At 37.5% G+C, this 19,069-nt stretch overlaps 1 protein-coding gene across 2 annotated transcripts in view; it reads right to left on the bottom strand.

The window, feature by feature from the left end:
• The window catches only part of RABGAP1L (RAB GTPase activating protein 1 like), a 642,929-nt gene that overhangs the window by 179,150 nt on the left and 444,710 nt on the right, over positions 1 to 19,069 (bottom strand). For both annotated transcript variants that reach the window (XM_055084169.1, XM_028488591.2), the window contains exon 17: positions 15,666 to 15,707. In XM_055084169.1, coding sequence (XP_054940144.1) covers positions 15,666 to 15,707 — 42 coding nt within the window. The remainder of the gene's footprint in view (positions 1 to 15,665; positions 15,708 to 19,069) is intronic.

Below are 19,069 nucleotides of genomic sequence, written 5' to 3'. Positions count from 1 at the left end.
GGGTGGATAGCTAGTGGGAAGCAGCCGCATGGCACAGGGAGATCAGCTAGGTGGTTTGTGACCACCTAGAGGGGTGGGATAGGGAGAGTGGGAGGGAGGGAGATGCAAGAGGGAAGAGATATGGGAACATATGTATATGTATAACTGATTCACTTTGTTGTAAAGCAGAAACTAACACACCACTGTAAAGCAATTCCAATAAAGATGTTAAAAAAAATAGAAAAAAGAAACAGTAAAAATAGCCAATTTTGTGTTATGTACATTTTACTACAATTTTTTATAAAAAGAAAAAAGTAATGGTCATGAAGATTAGTTTCAACAGCATCAGGCACATTTTAAGTGCTTTACAAATGATGAGTGTGTTATAATTAATTTTATTTATTATTTTTAAAATGCATTTGAGTTCATCACAAATGATAAATGCTGCATGATTACAGAATTATTGATGATAGTCGTTACATTTTTTTATATGGATCCAACATATACCTTGGGTGTCTGGAAACACCTGGTAAGAATAATGGTAATACAGAGGAGCGTGCACTAAACACAAACCCTCACATATACACAATGAAATTTTATTAGTTTAGAACAAATGGGTTGTTTACATTCAAGAATGTTGCTAAAAGGGGCTTTTAAGTGAGACTATAAGCCATTTGCTGGTATTCATTTTTAATAATAACAGATTGATTATTCTTTTGCATCTAATTTTATTATATTGCTCTGAAAACTTTTTGTAAGAGAGACAAAGATAAACTTCAGCCAAGAAGTTAAACAACAAACGTGATAATTATAATTCTTATCTATTCATTAAAGGACTGAGATGGTTGTGTATAGCATATATATTGTGTGTATGTGTATATACATATATATGGGTATATACACATACATTTATACACACTCACACGTATACATACATATAACAAAGATTGGCAGTCAGCAAGACAGAAATTTAGAGCCTTAGAAACGATATTTTCTTATCCCCTTATTTGTAAATAAGGAAATTATGTGTTAGAAAGGTGAGATGATTTCATTAAGACCCCACATTTAATTGGTGGCAGAAATGTAATCAAAGCCCTTCAGAGTCTCAACTCATGTATCACCTTCAAATGCACCACAGCAAAGGACTTGTCTCAGCCGTTCCTCTGCATGCCTCTTTTGCATGCTGTTCTCGCTGCCTAAAATGCTCTCCTCAAAGTTCAGTCATCTTTGAAAAATCTTTCCTGGTTCCCCCAGAACAAATATGGTTGCCCTGCCTTTAGGCTCCTGAAGCTCCCTTTTAAAACCCCAGGGCAATCATGCTGGATTATAAGTGTCTACGTGTCTGCCTTCTCCATTACACTCAGGACAACTTGAGGACACACACTGTCATCTCTGGATGTTCCCACACCTGACCCTGGACCTGTCAATAGTAGGCACTCACTGAACGTCTGTGGGATATGTGACCTAACCAACCATCACAGGCTTCTCCAAAAGGAGGCAGGAAAGTTGGCATCAAGAATGCAAGTGGGAAGTTAGCTTTGGAATGAAGGCAGAACATACCGTCATTAAAGATAGGAGAATATCAGAGGAAGATGGAGAGGGATATTTTTTAAGTAAAAGAGAAGAAAGCTTGAGTGTTTGTGTTAAGAGTACTCATAGGGGGACACTTAATTTTATTGTTCTTATTTCTGTCAAGTGACCTCATATTTCCTAGGATACATTAGGTTCATATTAATTACTGACAACTTGGAACATGGCATGTTTAGTCAACCATTCTCCCTTCCTGACATTTTGGATTGTCTCATGAGAAATAAACAATGAGAAATCACTTCAACAAATTAGCAGTGTTATATAATACACACATAGTACTATGATGATATATATATATATTTTCTGATATAAATCCCTAATCCATAAAATGTATGATTTCTGGAACTTTAAAACTTTAAAATTCCTTGAGTATCTTGCACTAGTTAGAAGCTCAAATTTGTGTTTGTTGGTAGTTTTAGCGTTTTCTGGATAGCATCCTAAAACAAACCTATCCTCAAACTAAACATACAACAGAGAAAAGTTGAAAACAAACTAAATATTCACACAACAAGTTATGTTGGAAGGGGAAACCAATATAAAGGAATACCAATGTCACAGAATTGGAGTGCAGGACTACTAGCTTTCCAAAGGAGTAGTGTTTTGCTGCCACCAACAGGGCAATAGGCATTCCTTCATGTAAGTTACAAACTAACTGAAGGCACAAAACCCATTGCAAATCCAAAAGAATGTTTATGGCTTGCTTCATTTTTTCAGTTCTTTAGCCTTCTAATTTTGTAAACTGAATGACAGTTGCAGAAACTACAGTCCTAATTTCAGTCTGTCACAGACCACCATCTTCAAGCTCAGAAACAAAAATTTTTTTACCCAAGTTGGTGAATCAAAGACTAGGGAGAACTAAAATCCATTGTCTGTTTTCAAGGTGTTTTGCTCTTCACTTCTTGTTTTTTAACCCTGTATGGTATTCAAATATGGTCCTGCAGGGAGAGAATCTCTGGAACATGAATTGATCCTTCTTTCCAATGTCAACAGAATGGAAAAGGGGAATTATACTTTGAAAGGTCAAAGGAATACTTAACCAGACAGCACAGTGCTGAATAATAACTGACTTTTTACTCTCTCAAATAAACAAGGCCCTATTTTATTTTATTTTATTTATGGGTTACATCACAGAGTTCTCAGGTACTCCCTACTTTTTTAATGTTTATTGGTCATTTTTGTTTCTATTTTTTAAAATTTTTACTGAAATACAATTTACAATGTTGTGTTAGTTTCAGATATATAGCAAAGTGATTCAGTTATACATATATATATAAATATATATATGTTCTTTCTTAAAATTCTCTTCCATTATAGGTTATTACAAGATATTGAGTATAGTTCCCTGTGCTATACAGTAGGTCCTTGTTGGTTATCTATTTTATATATAGTAGTGTATGTATTTTAATCGAAAACTCCTAATTTATCTCTCCCTCCCACTTTCCCCTTTGGTAACCATAAGTTTGTTTTCTATGTCTGTGAGTCTGTTTTGTAAGTAAGTTTATTTGTATCATTTTTTTAGATTCCACATATAAGTGATATATGATATTTGTCTTTCTCTGACTTCCTTCACTTAGTACCATAATCTCTAAATCCATCCATGTTGCTGCAAAGGGCATTATTTCATTCTTTTTATGGCTGAGTAATATTCCATTGTATATATATTATATATGTGTGTGTGTGTGTGTGTGTGTGTGTGTGTGTATTTTTATATATATATGCGCACATTTTCTTTATCCATTCATGGGGTTCTCTATTAAGACTCTTTTCCTGGTTTGAAGATACTAATAGTGGATGAGCTATGTTTTATAAATTGGGTTTTCTGGTTAAAGCAACCCTTGGTAATCCAACGTGAATTAGCTGAATCACAATCCACACCTCAACCCAGGTACTTCTTTTGTCTCCATTTTAAAGGGGCTCCCCTTAATATACTCCTCAGGAACCTCAAGGCCCCACTGAGCCTTTGCTACAATCCTAAAACACGGGCATTGAGATGGAGGCGCACAGAGACGAAACAGACACATTAGCAATTGCTAATAAAGAAAATAAGGACCAGCCATTTTCTAAGTGTGACTGAATGCTTCCTCTAATTGCACATGTGTTTTCTTCTCCTTGTTCCCTCACTACCACTTTGTTTAGATAATTTTATTTTGAATGTTTGATCACAGTGTAGTAGATGCTTAGCCGCACACTGGGATCACCTGGGGAGTTTTTAAAAATAGTGATGCTTGGGTCCCACCTAGATATTCAAATGAAATTGTTCTGTACAACTCAGAATCAGAAAATGTGTAAAGCTAACTCTAATATACAGGAGATTCTGATGTAGAGTTAAGACTGAGAATTCCTGCTCTATGTAACTCATGAGTATTCCTACCCTTCTGGTTCCGGAACTGCCTGCATCATATTTGAGGGTGAGGGATGGGTGAGAGGAGGCATTCAGAAATGTTCAATTTAAACAAATTCCTTGGGACTTAGGTGATTCTGGAGGACACTAATGGTTAAGAATCACTTTGAGTTATACTGCTGTAGGGACTTGCAATACTGTGACATAACTAAAATAAATTGGGACAGTCTCTTACTGTAGATTGGTGGGAAGATTTTTTTTTTTTGAGGAAGGAGAAGGGAAGTGAGAAAAAGAGATTTTATTTGTTCACATGCATTAAGAGGTCTGTCAGATACTACCTTAAACAACTTAAGAAAAGGGACTATGTGTCTACTGTTGTATCCATATCATTAAGCACAGTGTCTGGCTCACAACAGGTGCTCAAAAGTCATTTACTGAATGAACAAATAAATGAACAAATGTTATTAGTATACAATGCATTTCATGTGTCCTAGGAGAGTTCTGAATAGGGGATGGAAGATGAGTTGGTAGATAGCAAGTGGAAGATTACAAAATAACAGGTTATTAAAGGTGAGAAAACAAAGAAGTCCTAAAAAGGAATGGTAGGAGGTTATTTTAGCTGTAGAAGGGGCACTGGACAAGGAAGCAGGATAGGACACACAGGGCATGGCTTATGAGAGAGCTTCCAGCCTACTGACAGCAGGGTAAACTGGAAGCTTTTGAAGGGGGCCAAAATAAGAAATATGAATGGTTATTTCTCCAATGGAATTCCAGACAGATTTCTGGAAAGAAGGTTCAGTGACATAAAAACTTGTAGTAGCAAGCTACTGATATGAGGGAAGTTTATTTGAGGAAAGAGATGTTTCAGTTAAGCATTTGGATTCTATTTGATATACAAATCAGAATCACACAAGCTGAACTGGAAAAAAAGAAAAAAAAGTATTGTAACACAAATAGATTTTCTAATTCTCATGTAATGTGAAATTATTTCTTTCTAAAAGCTGAATACTGAAGTAAACGGAGTAGGCAGGGACAAAGGAATAATCTCTGAGAAAAAAGTTTTTTAATTAAGCAAGTAGATTACATACGCCCAGACATACACAAAGCTTCTTCTTTTAAAAATAATAAAATCTGCAAAAAAGTCAATTATATTTCAATATAGCTGGAAAAAAAAGTACTGGAGTTTCCTATAAATCTAGTCTGAATCACAGTGATGACAAACACAAAAAATCACATATAAGAGTACAATGAAGGTTTCTCCAGAATAAGGGGAAGAGCTTCACTACTTCTTATGCATGGAAATTTTGATCTTTAGCAAATAATTTGTTCATCACCCTAATATGGTTGAACTACTACCACATGTGGCAGAAAAAGGTGGTGGTGATAGTAGTGGTAGTGGTAATCCAGAAATGGAGATCTAAGTATTAAAACTTTTCTGAAAGAAAGTAAATGAGATCAAGAACAAGACAAAGATGTAGGCCCTTTCCACTTTTATTCAACTTTGTTCTGGAGCACCCTAAGCCCTGCCCTCCCCATGCAGTAGCCTAGAGGCAACCAGCCTGGGTGGGTGTCCTGAGCCCCACCTAACCTGTGCAGAGACTGAGCCACAACCAGTACAGTAGAGCTTCCCAAGTCCCACCTTAGCACAGAAGTAATAGAGGTGCAACTGGACTGGGTGAGCACCCTAAGCCTTGCCCCTCTTACATAGCAAATGAGTCACAACTGGTTGGGTGAGTGCTCTTAACCTTTCCTACTCCACACAGAGCTGGGACAGGTGAGCACCCTGAGTTCTGCCCTCCCTGCATAGCAGCTCAGCAGAAACCAGGCTGGGCCAGGGCCCTGAGCCCCACTCTCCCTGTGCAGCAAATGGGCCACGAGCAGGTGAGCACCTGGAGCTCCACCCTCCCCTCACAGCAGTCTCAGACCTATTACAAGCAGCAGGTGCATGTAGCCCATGTGACAGATACCCATAGAGGGCCTGGTTCTGGTGGCCAGTGGAGACTGTGCTTCTTGGCCACAAAGAACAGCTCCTACCAAAGACCACTCCTTCAAGACTGAGGGAGATAGACATTTTCCCTAATACATACAGAGAAACACAGAGAGACAGGCAAAATGAGGAGATGGAGGAATACGTTCCAAACCAAAGAACATGGCAAATCCCTAGAAAAAAAGACCTTAATGAAATGGAGATAAGCAACCTACCTAATAAAGAGTTCAAAATAATGATCATAATGATGCTCACTGATCTCAGGAGAAGAATGGAAGAACACAGACAGAACTTCAACAAATATATAGAAAATATAAGAAAGAATCAAACAGAAATTATACTAAACTGAAAAATATACTAGAAGGGTTCAATAGCATAATGGATGAAATACAAGCATGAATCAGTGAGCTGAAAGACAAAGCAATGGAAAACACCCAGACAGAGCAGCAAACTGAAAAAAGAACTTTAAAAAGTGAGGAAGGGACTTCCCTGGTGGCGCAGTGGTTAAGAATCTGCCTGCCAATGCAGAGGACATGGGTTCAAGCCCTGGTCCGGGAAGATCCCACATGCTGCAGAGCAACTAAGCCCTTGCGCCACAACTACTGAGCCTGTGCTCTAGAGCCTGCAAGCCACAACTACTGAGCCCTCGTGCCACAACTACTGAAGCCCACGCGCCTAGAGCCCGTGCTCCACAACAAGAGAAGCCACCGCAATGAGAAGCACATGCACCACAACAAAGAGTAGCCCCCACTCGCCGCAACTAGAGAAAGACTGTGCACAGCAACAAAGACCCAACATAGCCAAAACTAAATAAATAAATTAATTTTTTTAAAAAGTGAGGAATCATTAAGGGACCTCTGGGACAAGATCAAGTGAAATAACATTTACGTGATAGGGGGTCTGAAGAGGATAGGAGAAAAAGAAAAAGCCAGAAAAATTATTTGAAGAAATGACAGGTGAAAATTTCCCTAATTTGGGGAAGGAAAAAGACATCCAGGTCCAGGAAGCCCAGAAAGTTCCAAATAGGATGAATCCAAACAGAAACACACTGAGACACATTATAATTAAAATGGTAAAAGTTAAGGATAGAGACTCTTAAAACCAGCAAGAGAAAAGCAACTTATTACTTACAAGGGAAACCCCATAAGGCCATCAGCAGATTTTTTTCAGCAGAAACTTAACAGGCCAGAAAAGAGTGGCATGACATATTCAAAATGCTGAAAGAAACAAAACCCTGCCAACCAAGAATTCTCTACCCAGCAAAGTTATTGTTCAGAATTTAAGGAGAGATTAAGCATTTTCCAGATAAGCAAAAGCTAAAGGAGTTCGTCACCACTAAGTTGGCCTTATAAGAAATATTAAAGGGACTTCCCTAAACTAAAAAGGAAAGGCACTAATAATGAGAACATATGAAAGTAAAAATCATACCAAAAAAGATAAACAAATACTAAAGGTAGTGGATTAATCACTTATAAAACATATATGAAGGGTTAGACAAAATTATTAAAATTAATTAAAAATACAATAGGTAAGAGATACATAAACTAAAAAGATGTAAAATGTGTGTCATCAAAAATATGAAACGCAGGGACTGTACATGCATAGGATGTTACATGTAAACCCCACAGTAACCACAAAGAAAAAACTTATAGTAAATACACAGAAGAAAATGAGAAAGGGATCTAAATATAATACTAAAGAAAACAATCAAAACACAAGAGAAGAGAGAAAGAGAAGAAGAAAGGAACAGAGAGGAGCTACAAAAACAGTCAGAAAAAAATTAACAAAATGACAATAAGTACATACTTATCAAAAATTACTTTAAACATCAATGGACAAAATTCTCCAGACAAAAGACACAGAATAGCTGAATGGTTAAAAAAATAAGACCTATATGCTGCCTACAAGAGACTCACTTCAACCTAAAGACAGTTGCAGACTGAAAGTGAAGGGATAGAAAAAGATATACCATACAATTGGAAACAAAAAGAAAGAAGCTGGGATATCAATATTTATATCAGAAAAATGAACTTTTAAACAAAGACTGTAACAGGAGACAAAGAAGGACATTACATAATGATAAAGGGGTCAATCCAACAAGAAGATATAACATTTGCAAGAATTAATACACCCAACATAGGAGCACCTAAATATATTGGGTTTGCCAAAAAGTTCATTTGGGTTCTTCCATAACACCTTATGAAAACCCGAACGAATTTTTTGGCCAACCCAATATAAAGTAACTATTAATAGAAATAAAGAGAGAAATAGACAGCAATACAATTATAGTAGGGGACTTGAATGATGCCACTTACATGAATGAGTAGAGCATCCAGACAGAAAATAAATAAGGTAATATTGGTTTTAAATGATCAAGGGACTTAATAGAGATATACAGCATACTTCATCCAAAAACAGCACAATGCATTCTTTTCAAGTGCACACGAATCATTCTCCAGGATAGATCACACGTTAGGCCACAAAACAAGTCTCAATACATTTAAGGAGATTAAAATCTTATCAAGAATCTCTTCCAACCACGATGATACGAAACCAGAAATTAATTATAAGAAAACTGGAAAAGACACAAACACATGGAGACCAAACAACATGCTATTAAACAACCAATGGGGGGGCTTCCCTGGTGGCGCGGTGGTTGTGCGTCCGCTTGCCGATGCAGGGGAGCCGGGTTCACGCCCCGGTCTGGGAGCGGAGCGGCTGGGCCCGTGAGCCATGGCCGCTGAGCCTGCGCGTCCAGAGCCTGTGCTCCGCAATGGGAGAGGCCACAACAGTGAGAGGCCCGCGTACCACAAAAAAAAAAAAAACAACCAATGGGTCAATAAAGAAATCAAAGAGGAAATTTTTAAAAACCTTGAGACAAAGAGAAATGGAAACACGATGTTCCAAAATATTTCAGATGCAGCAAAAGCAGTTCTAAGAGGGAAGTTCACAGCAATACAGGCGTACTTCAAGAAACAAGAAAAATCTTAACTGAAAAAGCCTAACTTTACATTTAAAGGAAATAGAAAAAGAACAAACTCAGCCAAAAGTTAGTAGAAGGAAGGAAATAATTAAAACCAGAAGAGAAATAAATGAAATAGAGACCAAAAAAAAAAATAGAAAAGATCAAAAAAACTAAAAGCTGGTTCTTTAGAAAGATAAACAAAATCAATAAACCTTCAGCCAGACTCATCAAGAAAAAAGGAGGGCTCAAATAAATAAAATCAGAAGATCCCACATGCCGCGGAGCAGCTGGGCCCGTGAGCCATGGCCGGCGAGCCTGCGCGTCCGGAGCCCGGCCTGCGCGTCTGGAGCCCGTGCTCCGCAACGGGAGAGGCCACAACAGTGAGAGGCCTGCATACCGAAAAAAAAAAATAATAATAAAATAAAATAAAATAAAATCAGAAATGAAAGAGGAAAAATTACTACCAATATCACAGAAGTACAAAGGATCATAAGAGAATACTATGAATAATTATACACCAACAAATCAGACAACCTACAAGAAATGGATAAATTCCTAAAAACATACAATCTTCTAAGACTGAATCATGAAGAAACAGAAAATCTGAACAGACTGATTACTACTAATGAAATTGAATCCATAATCAAAAAACCCTCAACAAAAAAAAGTCCCCATCCAGAGGGTTTCACAGGTGAATTCGGCCAAATATTTAAAGAAGAGTTGATACCTATATTTCTCAAATTATTCCAAAAAACTGAAGAGGAAGGAACTCTTTCAAACTCACTTTACAATGCCAGCATTTCCCTAATACCAAACCAGACAAAGACACTACAAAAAGGAAAATTTCAGGCTAATAACACTGATGAACATGGATACAAAAATCCTCAACAAAATATATTAGCAGGTGGGCTTCCCTGGTGCCGCAGTGGTTGCACAACAGTGAGAGGCCTGCGTACCGAAAAAAAAAAAAAAAAAAAAAAAAAAAATATATATATATATATATATTAGCAGGGACTTCCCTGGTGGCACAGTGGATAAGACTCCATGCTCCCAATGCAGGGAGCCCGGGTTCGATCCCTGGTCAGGGAACTAGATCTCACATGCATGCTGCAACTAAGAGTTCACGTGCCGCAACTAAGGAGCCTGTGAGCTGCAACTAAGAAGCCCTCCTGCCACAACTAAGGAGCAGGTGAGCCACACATAAGGAGCCCTAGAGCTGCAACTAAGGAGCCTGCCTGCTGCAACTAAAAGGAGCTCACGTGCCACAACTAAGGAGCCCACGAGGCACAACTAAGGAGCCTGCCTGCTGCAACTAAAACCCAGTGCAACTAAATAAATAAATAACTATTAGCAAACCAAATTCAACAGTGCATTAAAAAAACATACACCATGATCAAGTAGGATTTATCCCAAGGATGCAAGGGTGGTTTAACACCTGCAAATCAATCAATGTGATGTGTAACATTAACAGAATAAAGGCTGAAGGTCAATGGAATTCCAAATTGATGACTAGGGACAAAAAAAGGAGTGAGTAAAGGAAAATGAGAAGAAGCAGAGAGGGAGATAAAAAATAAGAAGCCAAAGGAGAATGTAAGAAGGAGAGAAGGAGAAGAGGGAGGGGGAGGGGAGGGAGAGGGAAAGGAGGAGGAGGAGGAAGAGGAGAAGCTCTACGTGTAATAATAGCACCTGAGTGCTCTGTAGTACTTACTAAGTTACAGGCACCAATCATATATTAACTCATTAAACTCTAACAACAATCCCATGTGATAGGTATTACTAATATCCCCATTTTAAAGATGGGTAAACTGTTAAGTTCCCTAAGATCACTGGATAAACTGTCAGAGACGGGATTTGACCTCAGGAGGAAGAGGGGGAGGAGAAGAAAAGGAAGTGCTATGTCATGCTGCTTTGATAACTGGTGAGAGATCAAGTTAGATAAAAATGGAAAGATGTCTACTAGATTTCATTAGTGACAACCAAAAATGCTTCAATAGAATGATAAGGAAACACACCATAGCGGAGAGGGTTGAAAAGCCAAAAACATCAAAGATATATACTTAAGAAGTTTCACATAATACATAAAGCCACTCCAAGCTAAGGCTCATTCTTCTAAAATTTAGCCAGGATCAGCTAACTTCCTTAAAAAAACTAGATGTTTCTAAACAAAAGAACATAACATTGGAGTCTTCAAAACTGTCTGAGGAGTTTCATTTGTTTACAACAAAACAAATTATTAGTAATAATTACTTTTTAAGCTGCTTTGTTTAAACAGGGTCCATAAAAGTACATATTTAGAAATTTTGTTTTTTCAAGAGTATGGTTGCTAACAGAAAGCAATTTTGCAATATGCATCAAAAATTAAAATGTGATTATAGTTTGACCTAGCAATTACATTCCTAGGAATTTATCCTAAAGATATTATTAGATAAGTATGCAAAGATAGACGTTTAAGGATGTTTGTTACAGTTTTGTTTAACAGGAAACTCTGGAAACAACTTTAATGTCCATAAAAATTAAATATAAAATGGTTAAATAAATTATGATACATACAACAGAAAAATAAGCAGCCATTTAAAAGGCTAAGCAGGGCTTCCCTGGTGGCGCAGTGGTTGAGAGTCTGCCTGCCGATGCAGGGGACACGAGTTTGTGCCCCGGTCCGGGAACATCCCACATGCCGCAGAGCGGCTGGGCCCGTGAGCCATGGCCGCTGAGCCTGCGCATCCGGAGCCTGTGCTCCACAACAGGAGAGGCCACAACAGTGAGAAGCCCACGTACCGCAAAAAAAAAAAAAAAAAAAAAATCTTAAGCAAGTTCTATGTGTAATAACAGCACCTGGATGCACTGTAGTGCTTACTAAGTTACAGGCACCAACTGCATATTAACTCATTAAACCTGAACAACAATCTTATGGGATAGGTATTACTAACCTCCCCATTTTAAAGATGGAGAAACTGTAATTTACCTAAGATCACCGGATAAATTGTGTGAGATGGGATTTAAACTCAACCAGTCTGGCTCCAGCCTCCATGCTTTTAACCACTACATGTGTGCAGTGACAAGGAAAGATATGCATAATATATTATTACATGAAAAACAGTCTTGTTCAACAGCATTTTTTTAAAGAAAATAAATATGTTCATCCTTTCACATTGTTCTTCTAGATTTACCCACTACCTCCCCATCGTCTTATCTGTAACCTTCAAAGCCATATTAAAACATATTTGTTTATACATACATATATGTGTATATGTAGGTAGGTAATGCATGCTTACATATTCAATAGACTAAAAGCATGGGAGAAAGATTTTATACCCAATTTTTATTATGGTTACCTCTGGGGTAGGGTTATGAATGGAGTTTTCTTTTTTTCTACTGGAGTATAGCTGATTTACAATGTTGCGTTAGTTTCAGGTGTACAGCAAAGTGAATCAGTTGTACATATACATATATCCACTCTTTTTTTAAGATTCCTTTCCCTTATAGGTTATTACAGAATATTGAGTAGAGTTCCCTGTGCTATACGGTAGGTCCTTATTAGTTATCTATTTTATATATAGTAGTGTGTGTATGTCAATTCCAGCACATGTAAGACACAAAATGAGCTTGGGGGTGGGGGACAGAAAAACATTCTGTCATTTACTTCTTAATCATTGTTGGAAAGCAAAGAGCCTATTCTGATTGGAAATTTTCTCTGCCAACATGAAGTGGCTAAGATTAATTCTGACTGATCATCTCCAATCTATTATAAGGTACTATGCTATGACTACTGAATGTTTCATATAATAAGTGAATTAGATTTTTAGGAATATATCCAACCTACATAGTGGACACTGCCAACATCCTAAATGATTTAATGATACTACCTACTAGAGTGAATCATTCTTTTAGCTCAATAGCTTTCTAGCTGCCTGGTAGACTGTTTCTAACCCAAAAGGAAGTAGCTCCCATTCAGAAAGTAGGTGTCTATAAACCATACTGAGCAACAGAGACATTTACCTATGTTTATCTGTTTAAAATTATAAATTCAGCTTTGCCTTTTCTAAGCCAAAAGATTTTAGGTCATCTGGGGCCTTGGCTCTCTCAATAATCAACTGAGGGAGAGAATTAGATCGTTTTCTCTAACACAGTTCATGATTCTCCTACAAATAACACATTTGATGTGTGCTAATGAGATAACCTACATTAACACTTAGCACACAGTAAGTGCTCAAGTAATGTTATTTCCCTTTCTGATTCCCCTCATCACAAGAAATACAGAGAAATCTAAAGTCCCTCTGCAGCTATACTGAAAATTAGTTAGGCTGGGTTCATAAGCACTTTGAACTATTCCCTAATTGTGTTATTCTGATATAAACAAGTTTATATTCTTTTATCTGATAGATTAGAAGCTAAAAGTTAGTCACTGTCAAATGTGTTTGGAGTATTCTTTTTCTAGGTGGGGCAATCAGATCAATTAAGTACACTTCAGTGCAGCCTATATATTATACTGTCTCTATGTGGGGTCAGCTCCAGGATTCAAACAAGGAAGAGAGATAAATATAAACCTATAGTAATGGGAAAGCTCTCCTTTTTATTTTCTCTAACTAGACATTCTCCAAGATGATATTAGATGAGTATCCATGCATTGCTAGAGAAGATACAAAAGGCTTTCTGCCCAGTGGCCAGAGAATGTCCCCTGCACAGGCCATGTCTGGGTTAACATGGCCATAAATAAATGAAAACAATACAATCAAGCCCCCAAAACCTGTCGACCAGGGGGATAATTTACCAGATGAATAAATTATTAGGCTGACACGGAGTACAGGTCTGATATCCAGAGGCGAAGTCCTGGGTTACTCGCAAAAGACAGACTAAGCACAGGATAAGAGCACTAGTAAAGAAAGGTCATTAAAAATGAGAAAAGGCATTTTGGGAAAGATGTAATATCTGAAACAAAAAAAAATTAGACATGATAGGAAAAATCAAAACTTTGTTCGACTTCCTTATACTTAGTTTATGGTTTAATATTGTTTTTAGTCTTAATTACATAATACTTTCACTGCTTAGGCAGTCTAAAAGTCTTATTCCAGCCCTCTGCAGAAAGCATCTTTTGGTTTTGATTTGTTTTAATGACAAGAAAAAAAAAGTGAGGTAGAGATCCATGATTTCATTGAAAGACATACGCAAAGACGCTTGTTACTTTATTGAAAATCTGTTTTTTTTTAATTGAAAATCTTTAAAATATTTTCCTTAACTTCTAAAGTAACTTTGTCATATGAACTGTTCATATCTAAACTCAAAATGATTTAATGAAAAATGTGAAGTGCAGTTTATGAACTCCATAAAAAACAAATGCTTAACAGAATCAGAGATGAGGAGCAGCAGCCACATCTTGAGTTGCATAGGGCCCATATTATGGGATGCCTTTGTTTTGAATCAAGGTATTTAATGGTTAAGTATGGAAGCTCTCCTAAAATATCAAGAGCTTCTCTGAAGATTCAAATTATTATCTCTTGGGAAATCTGGAAGAATTATAGGGAATCTAGTAACAAATTCTGAATTACTTCGTCAGTATAATAGTAATCACAGGGGGCTTCCCTGCTGGCACAGTGGTTGAGAGTCCGCCTGCCAATGCAGGGGACACAGGTTCGAGCCCTGGTCTGGGAAGATCCCACATGCCGTGGAGCAACTGGGCCCGTGAGCCACAATTACTGAGCCTGCGTGTCTGGAGCCTGTGCTCCACAACGGGAGAGGCCGTGACAGTGAAAGGCCCGTGCACCGTGATGAAGAGTGGCCCCCGCTTGCCGCAACTAGAGAAAGCCCTTGCACAGAAATGAAGATCCAACACAGCCATAAATAAATAAATTAATAATTTTTTTAAAAAAAATTGCAAGCTCCCATCCCCCTTTCCTGTTTAAAAAAAAAAATAGTAATCACAATAATGACAGCTACCATTTATTAGGCGATACAATTTTCCAGACATTATGTTAAGAGAATTTTATGTATCATATCATTTAGCAATCCTATAAATTAGTTTTCATTATTATCTCAAAATTCAGGGTCTGAGTAATTTGCCCAAAGTCATACACTAGAGCTGATATTAGAACCAAATCTGTCTGAGTCCGGTGTCTGCAATTTTAACCATTACATTTTACTGGGAAAAGGGTGAGCCTGCATCTTTTCATAAACAAGGCAATTATCACCTTCAATAACAGAACTTCATCTTTAACTGAAGGACAAAAACCAACCAGGTTATTTTCATCAACTCTGCAGCACACGTCTTGCTGTTTCCACACTTTTAAAGCTGCACTGATACGTTGATATAAAACCCAGCAAGGTAATTATAATTGAATTCTAACATGTCTTATAAATTTCTAGCTATCAGAGAAAGAACTGCAAATTGAAATGTAGCAGTTTCTTTTTTAGTGTATTACAGAAGCTTTCTAATAACTCAATTATATGTTTAGGTACCTTTAGGGATGTTATTATGATAAGTATTTTAAGAAGAAAGCCGGCATTATTTTGACAGAAAACAGGTTTTTTTCTCATATCATACAACTTGAATGAATGGAAATATTTTTATCTTACTGGAAAAAGTGCTGTGATAGCAAGATTCAATGGATTATAAGAAAACCAAACTTGAAATAAACAACAACAAAAAAGGATGGGGGAAGGAGAGAGGATCACAGTTACTCAGAGAAGTCGTTTTTTTTTCTTTTTTTCAAGAATCTAGAATGAGTCACAGGCTGTAAATTGAATGATGCCCAGTTCCAAGGGCAGAGAGGTAAGACAGTTTGGTAACTTAAACATAAAAACGGACTTACCTTTAGGAGAGCCAAGGCTACATGAAAGATTATGTTCAAACCCTGAAAAAGAAAAAGAGAGTCAAAATCAATACTGTCACATCTATCACTATTTTATTAAGTATTTTCCCAAGACTTCTGTATATCATTAATAAAATCTGTTTTCATTTTCACATACAATAATAATTAAACATGAGATTTCTAAAGGTATTTTTTCTTCTCTGAGAGGCTTATTATAAATTTTAGGTGCTATTTAATTAATGCTCACATAAAATTATTGTTTTTACAATAAATTGGCTCAGGGTTTGCAAAAGTCAAGTTCCTTGATCAAAATGGCAGTGACACCGAAGTCTAAAATTATTAATTGAAATTTGTAAGTCTTATCTGTGTGATGTGGTTAAACTGCCAGTGGCGAACAAAACAAAACAAAGAAAAATAGTGTTGCTGATAACTGGGACAGATTGTATGAGGGGAATTGTAAGCATCACACTGGATTTCCACTACTGTTCTTATTGCTTTGTTGTTTGTTTTAGTGCTTGCTTTCAAGTAGTATGTGTACAACTAGAGGTGGTAATTAGGGGCTATTTGCTAGACTCCCTTGTCCATTTTTTCCTGAAAACCAGAGCAATATTTCTTCATGAATAAAGAAATTAAATAGTTTGTTAAGAAGCTGTACTGGGGCTGAATTTTGACTCTGAGTTCAGCCCAATGACTCTGAAGAAATGTTGAGATATTAAAGTCAAGAGACAGGAGTCTTAAATGCTCAAGATGACAGAGTCAGAAACAAAGTTGCCACAGAATACCGCAGTTGCCTTGTCATGCAAGTCATCATACATGAGAAGAAAGACCTTTCAAATTTTAGCTGACATCTCCCATAAATCCAGGGTCTATCTGATGTGCCCTCTTCAGCTTGGTCACAAATATAATCTATCTACCTTCTGGATACAGAGCTCTACCAGATGTGTTATGCAAAGAACCTTTAATAAACCATCCTTTTAATGTCTCCAAAATCAGAAGCAAGAATTAGGACTAGGTAATTGATGCCGAAAACTCGGCTTCTGTGCCCCAGTGCCGAATTGAATCTCGGAGACAGAGTTTTCGGTGAAGTAGAAAACAATAGTTTTTTTGCTTTGCCAGGCAAAGGGGGACGCAGTGGGCTCCTGCCCTGAAAAACTGTGTGTCCCAACTGGGAGGATTTGGTGAGTTTTACAGCAATAGTTCAAGGGTAGGGTTGCTGATAAGATTAGGGTGTGTGCAAGGCCTACAGTCCTTTAATCTGGTCTCAGGTAATCTCTTGATGGCCTTCTCTGGTTTCTTTAATCTGGCCTCAGGTGGCCTTCTCTGGTGCTCCTCCCTTGTCTCTGAATCCTCTCCCTTCGCTGAATAGCAACTGTTGGAATCTGCCTTTTGGGACTCAGGAAGGTCACGGAGGCTGGAGTTTGTTCCCTGCAAACAAGGAACATGGGACACAGAAAGGTTTTCGTGCCCCGGAGCCCCAGAGGGTCCTGCTCAGTTTCATAATTAGAGTGCATTCCTGTTATAATATGCTAATCTTTCATATTCAACTACCAAACATATGACATAATAGTAAGAAGGGATGAATGATAAACACAAAATCTTTGGTTGAAGGTTTTGGGTGTACTCAGTTAATCCTTTAAGAATCAGAAAGCAGTAGGAAGTATAATCAGCCCAGGAGACAAAATCAAATTGACAGAGTGCATCACCACTCCAAGCAACGATTCTAGACTGGTTTTGATCACAATTAGAAAAAAAAGGAGACCACGATCACAATCAAAAGAACATGGGTTACAATTAAGCAGAATTTGCTTTCCTCATCTAAATTTGGGTCATCACCCGCTAGCTGCTGCCCACTCGTAGGCCCTGCTACACATATCCTCCGGCCCCACGTCACAGCGGCTAGGCATTAGTGAATCCTCGCAACCTGAGTGCTGATCAAGCCGCCATCAGGACTAAATCCACAGTGTCTCTGGCTCTTGTTTTTCTAGTCACTGCCGGCAATGTAAACATCTCTTGTCTCTAGTTCTCTAATCGCAAAATGCTCTGGTCCTTTCTCCTAAACCAGTCTCCTACTCTTCCCTCTCCTTCCCAAACCCCTTCAGGTATTCCACTCCATGTTCAACCAACTCTGCTATGTTCTCAACCTCCCTGCCAAACATTTCCCCTGCCTGCTTGCTTTCACAGGAAGAGTGAAATCTCAGTGATCCACATAACAACCTGTATTATGATTCCCATTTTTCAGAATATGAACTTGACTAGCCTAAGGTTATATATGCATTTAGTAGTAGCAGGCTAGGATCATTCGCCAAGCCTCCTAATGTGTAGTTTCAGGGCATTTTCACCACACAGTGCTGGTGTAATGTACTTAATAAGGGCTTATATGATGACCAAATGAATGAACTATACTAGCTATCCCCAAATTTTCTGGGATTTATTCTTTTCCATATGGACCTAACTAGACCAATTTGTAGAAGCACCATCAAATGACAGTAAGAAACCTTGTTTTTCAATGATCTCAAAGTCAAACTATTGGACAACTGAGCTATGGAAAACACAAACAAGAACTTGGAGAAAAAAAAAAAATCTCTAGATAGCCAAAATAGCTCTCGCTAATACCAGGAAAAAAATTTATTCAATTTTAATTTCATTTACACTTAGAATTAGTTTGGTAATACGATTTTATAGTTTACAGACATCAGAAGTAGCAAAGTAAAAGACAAAGTATGTGGTAGATGGGGTTAGGGACAGAGCCTGTTGAGACAGTTGCCAGAATCAAAATATTAGATCTGATAGAAAGAGAAGATAAACTTTAAAAAAAAATGTGTAGCAGTCCGGGCTCATTTAGTGGAGCCAATAGCCCTTCAATAGTTAACATTAGTTCATTGTGATAATCTCAGCCATGCTAATGAACGCTTACATTATATTTGAAACATCGTGCTTAAGGGAGCATAGTCTGTGTTTTAAATAAAAAGTAGATTTTCTTTAAGTTTGGGAAGCTAAAGAGGTCACGTTCAGTTATCAGAAAATTTTAGATATGTAAACTCTTTAAATAAGTTCATAATAATAAAGTATTATTGCACCTGCTTACATGAAACCCTAGATATTATCCACAAAAATGAAGAAAAGTATAGACTTCATAAGCCTTCAACTAAAGTATAATAGTGTGGCCAGACTGTGCAAACAAAGATATTTTGAGACCTCTAAGTTGTTGGAAATCAGGAAAAACTTGCTATTCTACCCAGTGCTTTACTTCACTACAAAATGTATCCTGATTTCCTAAGAAGAGAATAAAAAAGGCAACTTTAGTTGGATATTTTAAAATACCTATTTTCTCTTTTAAATAAGACTTACTCCCATTTAGGGATACAATTAGCGGTATCATTAAATTATAGTAATCTTCCTCAGGC

The sequence above is a fragment of the Physeter macrocephalus genome, chromosome 4, assembly GCF_002837175.3.
Source record: "Physeter macrocephalus isolate SW-GA chromosome 4, ASM283717v5, whole genome shotgun sequence".
NCBI lineage: Eukaryota > Metazoa > Chordata > Mammalia > Artiodactyla > Physeteridae > Physeter > Physeter macrocephalus.
This window is presented reverse-complemented; position numbering and strand designations above follow the sequence as displayed.